Source organism: Chrysochloris asiatica, unplaced genomic scaffold (genome assembly GCF_000296735.1).
Source record: "Chrysochloris asiatica unplaced genomic scaffold, ChrAsi1.0 scaffold00027, whole genome shotgun sequence".
Classification (NCBI taxonomy): Eukaryota; Metazoa; Chordata; class Mammalia; order Afrosoricida; family Chrysochloridae; genus Chrysochloris; species Chrysochloris asiatica.
The window spans coordinates 8,213,114-8,224,242 of NW_006408545.1; the positions used below are offsets into that span (position 1 = coordinate 8,213,114).

The window sequence follows — 11,129 nt, forward strand, 5'->3', positions numbered from 1 at the left end:
AGAGAGAGAGAGAGAGAGAGAGAGAGAGAGAGAGAGAGAGTGGTGCTGTGGTTAATGCACTTGACTGCAAGGTTGGTTGGAACTGCAAGGTCGGCAGTTCAAGCTCACCAGTTGCTCCTCAGAAACCCTATACAGGGTCGCTGTGAGTCGGAACCAACTCTACGGCACTTAACAACATATGTATGTATATATTTATACAATAGAAATTAAATACATGTATATAATTATTCTTCTTATGCTATAATGTGCCTTATGAAAAGACTTGATTAATAGGTATAGTCTTTTCAGATGTAGGAATGATTATATATGCAGCATCTGGTAAATGATTTATTGTTATAGCTATATAATGTCTTAAAATTTCAAGAAATCTTTGTGATACCTTAAATTTTCTCTTCTTAATAAAACATTAAAAAATGGAATGTATGAATGTTTGTCAGTTTGATTGCTGCTTTATGACAGTTGTAATATTTTGATGGGTATGTATTGTGGAGTTGGTTCTGGCTCATAGCGACCCTGTATAGGGTTTCCGAGGCTGTAAAGATGAGCAGAAAGTCTCATCTTTTTCCCACAGGATGGCAGAGTTTGAAATGGGGTTTGAAACATTTTAAATGTATGCTTAGAGATAGTCCTCAGTGGATCTCTTGGGTTCCGATACATCTCAGTAAAATGCCAAGATGCAAAACTGTGACTGCTTTTACCCACACCATTTCCCAGAATTGTGCTTGTAGCAAGCAACTTTGAAAGATGAAGTAATGTGTCCCTTTGGGATAACAGCAGTCTTGATTACAAACCATTTTAAAAAACAAAAACAAAAACGTCGCACAGAGAGGATACCAACTTCTAATGTCCCTATAGAACAGAGTAGATTGCCCCATAAGGTTTACAAGGCTGGAAATCTCTATGGATGCAGATTGTCATATCTTTATCCCACAGAGCAACTGGTGAGTTTGACCCATCAATCTTTAGGTTAGCAGCTGAGTGCTTAGCCACTGTACCACCAGGGCCCTAGATAAATAATCTAAATTAATAATTGTGGCTTGATTACAATTGACTATAACATGGTAGTTCCTCAAGCTGTTTTTTTTCTCTTTTAAGCAGCCTACTGTGTATGCAGGTATTTATCTTAGTCTTCCAAGTTGCCCCCTTGGGACTTGGGGTCAAGTGGAACCAATGAAAACATTATGCTCGTGCTGTTTGCTCTGCTGTAATTAATAATCTTTTCTTCATTGGGGAACAAAATCAGATACAGTCTCTTCTCATGTGAAAAATAAAAATTTCTTATCCCCCAAGTTCAAGAGAGGAACAGAATCATAGACCCACACCATGAAAAAGAAAACCCTAGTCCTGGTATAAGGAGCTCTGGTAGCTTAGTGGTTATGAATTGGGCTGCTAACCTCAAGGTCAGTAGTTTGAAACTACCAACAGTTTTACAGGAGGAAGATGAGGCTCAGTCTTGGAAACCCTGTGCAGGGTTGCTATGTGTCAGAACCTACTGACAGCACTTAACAACAACAACAATAGTCCTGGTGTGGTGCTGTGGGTTAATGCACCACGCTGCAAAGCCATTTGAACTGCCAGGTCAGTGATTCAAGCTCACCAACTTTTTCTTGGAAACCCCACACAGGGTCACTATGGGTTGAAACTGACTCGACAGCACTTCACAACAACAATAACACAGTTAAACTGGACTCCTGGTGTGGCCTTGTAGGTTACTTACAGCAACCACAATTAACAAATTACTCTAGATTCAATTTTGATGAATTGCTCAAACAAGAACAAATTAAAAGGAAGATCAAAAATTAATTCTTAGAGGAAATTTTTTTTACCCATATAAAGTTTTAAAAACAGGCAAAACTGAACATTAACTAGTTAGGAATGCACATGTGGATTGTAAAATTTATTAATAAAATAAGGAAATCATTTTTCCTTTTCTTGTAGGTAGAGAGGGGGGGATCATGAAGGGACACAAAGGATAGGGCACTTTTGGGGTGGAAATTAACTATTTCTTTTCTTTCTTTTGAGTTATATAGATATTTACTTTTTAGAGGCCAATTATCCAATAAGAAAGGTAAACTGAGATTATGTACTAATCTGTTGTGAACAAGTTGATGATTAGGAAATAAGCACAAGTAAGCTTTATTTTGGTTACTGAGTACTCCGACCTAGTCAAAGACTAGGTACATTTTAAAAGAGGCTTTGATTCTGTTAGACGGAGATCTGGGCTTGGGAGAGAAACTAATGCCAACCATATCTTGTAACAGAATCCTCAAGGTGGTTAAAAATGTGAAATTGTGCACCAAAGATCAGTAAGTTAGTACATAAGTAAGGCCATACTTAACTTCATTTATTGGGCAATCAGACACTGTGAGTTTTAATTTATTCTTTAATCTGTAAAAAATTGGTTTTTCATATTTAATATTTTAATATGCATATCTATGTTTAATATTTCACATTTATTAAATAACAATAAATTTTCTTATCTTCTTGGGTTTTTATTTCATTTGGAGCATTTAGTGTTATGGTTCTATGGTAGAATCGTCACAGAATATCCTTTTTAAAAAAATACGAGTCTTTTCCATTACATAAGACTGTTATTGCTGTTAAGTACTGTAGAATTGGTTCTGATTCATAGCAATCCTGTACAGATTTTTCTATAATACAATTAATTCTACAATCATTACATTGCAATACACAAGAAATGTGTCATAGGTAGGGAGTGAAAGGAAGCGTTTTCAGGGCAGGTACAACATGCGGCACATAGTAGGTTCTGGGGTGGGAGCTTTCTGCTGACAAAAGAAGCCAGTGGCAGGTGCATCTGGGGCTAACTCAGGTAGGGAGTGGTTCTTTATCTTTTGTCATAGTGGAAGTCATTGTGAGTGGAGTGTTGTGAAACTTAGAGGTTCCAAGAGGTTTTCAGCCCAAGACATTTTTTTTGTTGTTGTTAAGTGCTGTCGAGTCGGTTCTGACCCATAGCGACCCTGTACAGGGTTTCCGAGGGTGTAAATCTTTACAGGAGTAGAAAGCCTCATCTTTCTCCCGTGGAGCGGCTGGTAGTTTCGAACCACTGACCTTAAGGTTCGCAGCCCAATTCGTAACCACTACGCTACCAGAGCTCCTTTTTTAGACATGGCTAATTCTGTTTTCAGATGCTTCTTTAATCAATTCATAGAGCATTGACATTTCTGGCCTTGGTTTTGCATGGAGCAAAGACAAATTGTTCATATGTCTCATCTGTGCTCTCTAAATTGGAACATCTTGCCAATGCTCAATACAATTTGGAGTCAGTCTTTGTAGTAACTTAGCTATTTTTTCATCAAATACCAGACATTCTGTCTCAGTTTATTCTAAGGTTAAGGCTTCCGGGTAGCATGAAACCAGGGGTAATCATGAAGAATCATTTGGTAAGTCAGTAAGCATATATAAACTGAGTGTTGAAATGTATCTTGAGCCAAGGATGTGGTCTGTTTGGGGCCAAATTCAGAGAAGTGGTGTGTCCTGCCAAACAGTGGTGACCATGCTCCCATAATGAAAGAATTAGGCTTTGTCCTGGTCTCAAGTGTTTATTAATAGCAGTTGACAAGTTTCAGGATGATGTGAAAAATATAGGGAGTCATTGATGCCATCTGTATATTTTTGTTTACAAAGGCACATAGGCTAATAAAGGGTAAACCTGGTTAATAACAAAAACAGATATTTTTCAGAGGCTCGGCCCCTATTTTCAGTTCATTGACCATGTGACTTTGTGCCTTTGATTCTACTTGTGAATGTGAGTGTTTCATGGGTATCCCACATATTGTCATGAAAATGAAATGAAAAAGGATACAAAATGCCTTTGCTGATTATAAAATCCTACACAAGTCTAGGGTTCTTTTTTATCTTTATCATTACTCAGATAATATTTGTCATTCACAACAAAATCTTTCTAAGATCAAAAGTGCATGAAGTTAAAAACGAAAAAAAATCACCTGCACCAATCTTGGTCTGTAGAAAGGGCCACATTATACAATTTGGTGTTCATGCGTACATATTTTTTTTAAATTTGTGTGTATATGTGTTGCAGACCGTGTAGGCCTGGTCAGAGGTTCCAGGCCCTATAGGCCTGAGTGTAACAGATCTAGCCACTTGGCAGTTAATAGCAAACTGTTTTTCATCTTAGTGTTCAGTTATATTTATTAAATTCATACATGGAGCCCTTGATATCCACAGATAAATGTGATATTTTCCTATAAGCCCAGACTGTAAAGGTTTCAAGGGTAAAGCCTTTCTCCAAAGGATTAACTAAAATGGCTTAGCTACTTCCCGGGTCTTTGTTCTACAGACAAAAAAACCATCCTCCCTAAACCTATCCCAGGTGCCGCCCATTCACCCGTCCTCCTGAAAACCTGGCTCAGGAAGCTAAAACAGCGGGACTCCGCCCAAGCCTTTTGTCCTTCACTTTCACCCTGCCCCAACTGAGCTCAGGGGCTATAGGTATGTTAATTGAGCCTGAGAAACCAAGTTGCGGGCCTGGGATTCGAACCAGCGAAGTACGATGTAAAATTACCTGAATGTCTGGAAAATTACTGATGTTAGCTGTACCTTGTCTTAGTCCCTCCCAGCTTGGTGTGAAGCTCCTCCCCTAAATAAAACAGAGGCCCAGGTCGGCCCAGGTTGGCATTATGGGTTGGAGGGCATGCAGTAAAGATTGCAGGTCAGTGAATTGCTGCCTGCAGAGGCCACGATGCCTGTAGTCCCAAGTCTGCCCACCAGTGATGCATCCACCCTGGTTTCGGGGTGCCTCATTGTCCCCCTTCTTCTGTCTGTGCATTCTTTTGCTATCCCTATCGCTGCTGGATATCCCCCCTCATGAACCAAACACTCGTGAACAGCACAACTATGTCGAGGACAGTCCCCACATATATGTGTTAAAAACCAAAATGAGATCATATCCTATTAATCAGTAGAATGTTATGCAGTACTTTTTAATGAGGTAAATTGTTATAGGAGTCTTGGTGTGGCACTGTAGAATAAAGCACTGGACAGCAAGGTCAGTTTGAACCACGGGTGGGAAGTTCAAATATAGCAGTCGCTTCTTGGAAACCCTATCCAGGGTCGCTATGAGTTGGAAATGATGTGCTAGCACATAAAAGCCACAACAAATTGTTTTATACTGACATGGAAGAATACCACATCATGTAAATTACAAATAATATATTTGTGTAAAAGAGTAGATGGCTACCTTCAAGACTATATTACAAATGAATTATGGAGTAATTATTCATTTTGCTTCACACAGTTATAAACAACTACCATTATAGTTGTTTTTATCTTAAGCAAAACTTTTTTTGAAAAATTATGAAAGTCTGCAAGAAAAACTTAAAGAAGAAATGATGATACTGTTGAAGATGTAACTATAAATGGTAGACCAAAAAAATATATTGAAAGGGAATAATGTACAAAAGAATATACAAAATTAGAAAATGACATTAAGGATGCAAAACTGAAAGTAGTTATGATACAACTTTCAAAATTGTTTTTTAGAGAATAGAAAAAGACTGATCATGCCGTTTCTGCCAACTTTTTGTTGTATGTGATGCCCAACAACAGGATAGTCAGTCCAGCAGACTAGTTTTTAATGGCCTTATGCAAGGAAAGGAAAACAGAAACCAACAGAGTTTGCTAAGAGAGGAAGAGCTAATAATCACCGGTGTTCAATTGTTTTGCAGTTTTAAGTTTTTCTTTTTAGTATCATTTTTATAACTCAGAAAACAGCCACAAATCTGTGGGATGCACAGGAATGACAACCTAATAAATGTCAAGTATCCCCTGAAAATTCTTGGCATTATCAAGTAACAGAACTTATGTTTTCTGTCAACAAAGCCTGTCATGTCTACATACAAAATCTATCTTGAATCTATCCACTTTTCCCAAATTCATTACTAATTAAAGCTCATCACCCCCTTATTTCTACTGCAGTGGCCTCACGAGTAAGCTCCCCAATTCCACCCTGCCCTTGTCCTTCCCCTGGACAGTCATTTTTTCCACAAAAAAAAGTCAATCAATTTTTCTAACAATGCTCAGAGGAGGAAAACCAAAGTCTCTCATATGACTTTGAATACCCTGCAAGACCTGTTCCATCTCACTTTCCTGTAGCCTTTAAGGCTTCCAACTATGTTATGTAAGATCTCTCTCACCTCTGAGTCTTCCTATTATGTTGTCCTTTCTGACAGAAATGCTCTTCTCCCTGGTCTACAGATTTCAGTTTCTCAGAGATTTTCTCAACTCCTCTCTACTCTAAGCGGAATTATGTCACAATTCGTATTTCTCTATTTCTTTGCATGGTGTAGGTTGTGTTTGACACTCCCATTATGTTGAAATTGTTGTGATGACTATGGAGGGGTTCTTAATACTATACTCCCCACTTTTGTGCGTATTTCAAGTTGACCATAACAAATAGCTTTAAAATATTTTCTCCAGTCCCACAAATGAAAAACAAGCAATTACCTGCAATTATCCTAAAACACTTTTTCAATTTTTGTATTTAAGAGTATTAATTTTTATGCTGAATTTTTATATTTTTGTTTAACAACCACATTGTTGTTGTTGTTGTTAAGTACCGTGAAGTCGGTTCCGACTAATAGTGACCCTACACAGGGTTTCCGAGGCTGCAAATCTTTACGGGAACAGAAAGCCTCATCTTTCTCCCAAGGAACAGCTGGTAGTTTCAAACTGCTGTCCCTGAGGTTTGCAGCCCGATTCGTAACCACTACGCTACCAGAGCTCCTTTAGAGCCACAAAATGCCACTGTCTTTGGGTTGCCAGCAAGGTGCTATCTCTAAGAAAGTGAATTTGAAATTAATAACAGATATCCTAATAGGGGGAGCACAGTGGTGGTGGTGTGCTGTGGAATCGGTTCCGACTCATAGCGACCCCGTATAGGGTTTCCGAGGCTGTAAATCGTTACTGGAGCAGGAAGCCTCATCTTTCCCCGAGGAACGGCTGGTAGTATCGAACTGCTGACCTTGGCTAGCAGCCCGATTCGTAACCACTCCATACAATAAACACTGGACTTCAAACCACAAGGCCCAGGATTCAAGACTGACAGTTGCTCCGCAGGAGAAAGATGAGGCTTTCTGCTCCTGAAAAGATTTTTAAATGCTTTGGTAACCCTATAAAGGCTCTTTATGAGTCAGAACTGACTCAATGACACTTAACAACCTAATAGAAGTTTTGAAGGTGAATTTCCTTTCACTGTTTTTGCTACTGTCTTTTATTTGAAAACAGCATTGCTATTTAGTGGAATAAGCACTAGATTCAGTATCTTAAGATCTAGTTAACTTAAGATCTAGTAATTTAAGACCTACTTCCAGTTCCAGTCTGTCACTTTGAGTGAATGGTTTAACTTCACCTTTTAACTAAATGAATATAACAAGGAGGCTCATTTCTAAATTTTTATTTCTGATATACATACTATATTTTCACAATGTGGACGGGAACAAAAAGCAGTCATAATCAATACTAAAAGAAGTTCTGGTAGCCTTGTGGGCTGCTAACCACAGGGTCAGTAGTTCACATATATCAACCACTTCGCAGGAGAAAGATGGGACTTTCTGCTCACACAAAGATTTACAATCTCAGAAAACTTATTCAAGGTCACTATCAGTCAGAACCAACCCCATGGCACATAACCGCCCCCAAGCAATACTAATGTTTCGTTAAGCAAATAAAAAATGAAAAAATAATCCAGAGGAATTTTTTTCTATTAATTTTTAAGGTCCTAAGTCAGCACTGGTGTTTATACCTGGGTATCTACACAATAATCACCAGAAATAAGGGATTGTCTTGCAGAGCTGCTGTGACTCTTCTCATTTCTGTTAGCACACTTGTGCAACATGCATAGATTGAAAGTATAGAGTGATAAAATTTGCTTCCAGGCTTTACTGATGGGAGTGTTGATTTCCTTTGGACTTGAGTCTTCAAAGAAACATTTAACATTCTCATTTGCCAATTTGATTGCATGATCTGTAGCTTCAGTTTCAAACAACTCTGCTCCTGCTCCACATAGATTTCCCTGAATTTCAGCTGCAGAAATCTAACTGGACATAGGTATTGGGAAACAGATGCAAAAATCAGAACGACGAGAAGAACCCCAGCTAGGAGTTCTGGTAGCGTAGTGGTTACGAATCGGGCTGCGAACCTTAAGGTCAGCGGTTCGAAACTACCAGCCGCTCCACAGGAGAAAGATGAGGCTTTCTACTCCTGTAAAGATTTACACCCTCGGAACCCCTGTACAGGGTCGCTATGGGTCAGAACCAACTCGACAGCACTTAACAACAACAACATCAGGAAACAGCCCAGCACCTTAGAAAAACAGAGCAAAATAACAAGTCAGTCACATTTTATCATAAAAAAACCTGACAGGAGAGTGAGCATACAACAGTTTTAGGACTTACATTCCTTAAGGGAAAGGAATCACCACATTCCAAGTCATGTCAAGATTCAGAAAGTAGTCTGTTACTTCCATAACACTCAAATCACGTGGATCGTCTGCATCTTCCATGAAAGGAAAATTCAATTCAAAGATCCTCTGGGCTTTACTTAAAGCTGGGAAGCATGGGTTATGGCTTTCCAGAAAGGGAGACACATTTTGTCGAAACAATTCTTTGACTTTCTCCTGGCCGAAGAAAGTTTCTCTTGGCTCCATGTGTTTGCTATCATCTAATGGAGATAGGAATAACTCCATAGGGTAGTTTTGAGAAGTAAGACAATAATGTGCAAGGTGATGTGCCCAGCACAGTGTCTAGCCCAGAGTATATGTTCCCACTACATTTTTAGAGTTGGTTTTATTTCGATATTCGCCTGTAAAATAGAAGTCTTCCTAGTTGTATTAGTGAGTGTACATTTGTCTGGAGAGGAAGTCTTGGTGTTGTGCTATAGGGTCAGCACTAGATTCTAACCCCAAGGCGGGAGGTTCAAACCCACCAGCTACTCCTCGGAAATCCTATACATAGTTGCTGATTGAAAACCGACTTTGTGGCACTTAATAACAAGAAGTCTGGAGAGGAGAGATCCTCTTTCTGGTCTGAAAAAGTGAGACTCCCCACCTCACAGACCCTTGCCCCTTCCCCTCTCCCTCCCTCTTTCCAATGGACGCCAACCTGAGACAGAGCCCTCAGCTTTAGGAGAAGTTCCTGCACTTCCAACGGCTTGACCAGACCTCAGGGCACTAGCGGTAGCTGGGCCTTGCAGTTGGGGTCGAGGTCCCCGCACAGGCGCTCTTTGATGAACGCGGTCCCGCTAGCAGCGCATTCGAAGAAGGTTCCTTCAAGCAGCGCTGTCGCTGTCCAAGCTCCGGAGGTGCCCAAGTGTGAGCACACCAGGAAACAACAGCTCAGCCCCCTGCTGCAACACTTGCAGGTGTAGCCACGAGTGAGCAGGGGACACTTAACTCAAGCTCAGCACAAATCCCAGCAGGATGAGCGCCAGCGCCGGGACCAGAAGGAAGACGAAGCCATAAAGTTGGTTCCAGGTGTTGCTGCAGGGGCAGGAGAACACCCCCACCCAGAAGACGTACTCCCCGCCCGCAGTCAGCAGGGACAGCAGTCCATAGTACTGCGTAATCCTGTGCTTGAGAAACTGGTTCAGAACCATGCTAAATGTATTTATGGTTCTCCTACTCCAGGGCTCCTTGAAGGATCCCAAATGCTTCTGCTTCTTTGCCGCTTTGTTCTTCAAATGCAGACGGGTGGACTAAGGCTTGGGGTTTTTCATCTCGCGGCTGAGAAATAATTTCAGGAAAGGGAGGTTCCCAGGCCTTTAGTGGGTTTCACTGTCTCATTTCAACCCAACTAGCATGGACCTTTGTTTCACTATTTATTACATGTTTCCCCAATCTGATATGGGAACCCAAGGGCTTTTCCTTAGCCTTACTGACACAATGCGGTGTTACTTACGCAGACACCAGATTTTTCTCTACCCCAGCCATCCTGATTCCTAACACAGTCATAGGAAGACCAAACAATTAAGAAAAACTTCTGTTGGAGTAAATATTTTTCAAGGATAAATTTCTGGTTTCTCTTTCATAAACTAAATGGAAACAAGGCCCAACTCAAGTTCTAATTCCTCCATAATGCTCTGCCCTCTCCCTGAGCCTCTCTGGACAGAACCACCTGCCTGGCTCACAAGAGTTGTTCTTTGCTCTGTCTATTCTTCTATAGGACATGCCCCTCTTGCTCACTTTTTATCCCCTGAATAAATTGCACTGATTTCTGTCTTTTTATTTTTTTTTTCTAGGTATGTCATAACATTGCAGTTTCACACTTGTGCTCAATGACATTCACACTGATTAGCACAGAGGGATGCCTGGTTATTCAAAAAATACTAGTTGAATCAAAAACAATTCAAACTGCAGCCACATCTAACTTTTCTCCACCATCAATTTTCTTAAGGCAGTATTTCTCCGACACAAACTGGAACCATTTCATAACGCTCAGGCTTAGTCTGTGTGGCTGCAGAGTAAGCTGAGGTGTACTTGAAAGAACACCAGCTTTGAAGTCAGGTGCATTCTGTGTGTGTGTTTGAAAAGTCAGTCTCTCGAAATCTTATCATTCTCTTTTGTAATCCCAGTTTTCAAGATTATGGAAGGAGTGAACTGTGTAGTATATGTCAAGTGCCTTTGTGGTGCTGTGAGATAAACATTGGACTGTGAAACAAAAGGTCATATGTTCAAACCCAGTAGCTTCTCCTTGGAAACCCTGTACAGGGTTGTTATGTGTCAGAATCGACTCAGCAGCACTTAACAACAACAACATGAAGTGAATGCTAGATGTGAAGGACTACTTCTTACATAGTAGGGTTGAGAATAGGCTACAAATAAGTATAGTGTGTGTAATGTGAGGATACAAAGGATGCACAATTTTAGGCCAAAAATCACATTAAGAGACTCAATGATCCTCTCCTACCTTAAAAGAATGTGTCCTCAATAAATATGTGCCTCACAAAAAGGAGGCTGTGTGGCTATCTGGAGTCTGGGTTGGTGCTGGATTGGTCACTATTGGTGCACATCCACTGGGAAGTAGCCCATAGCCTATAAAGTTAAGTGAATTGTTAGAGAAGGGGCAACTTGTTATCTTCTACCCACTCCACCCCAG

At 40.3% G+C, this 11,129-nt stretch overlaps 1 protein-coding gene across 1 annotated transcript in view; it reads right to left on the minus strand.

The window, feature by feature from the left end:
* Positions 1-9,630, minus strand: part of FAM26F (family with sequence similarity 26, member F) — a 12,061-nt gene extending 2,431 nt beyond the window's left edge. Inside the window, 6 exon segments of the mRNA XM_006878270.1 lie at positions 7,344-7,394; positions 7,781-8,013; positions 8,016-8,141; positions 8,518-8,697; positions 9,089-9,328; positions 9,429-9,630. Coding sequence (XP_006878332.1) covers positions 7,344-7,394; positions 7,781-8,013; positions 8,016-8,141; positions 8,518-8,697; positions 9,089-9,328; positions 9,429-9,630 — 1,032 coding nt within the window.
* Positions 9,631-11,129: the final 1,499 nt, after the last annotated feature.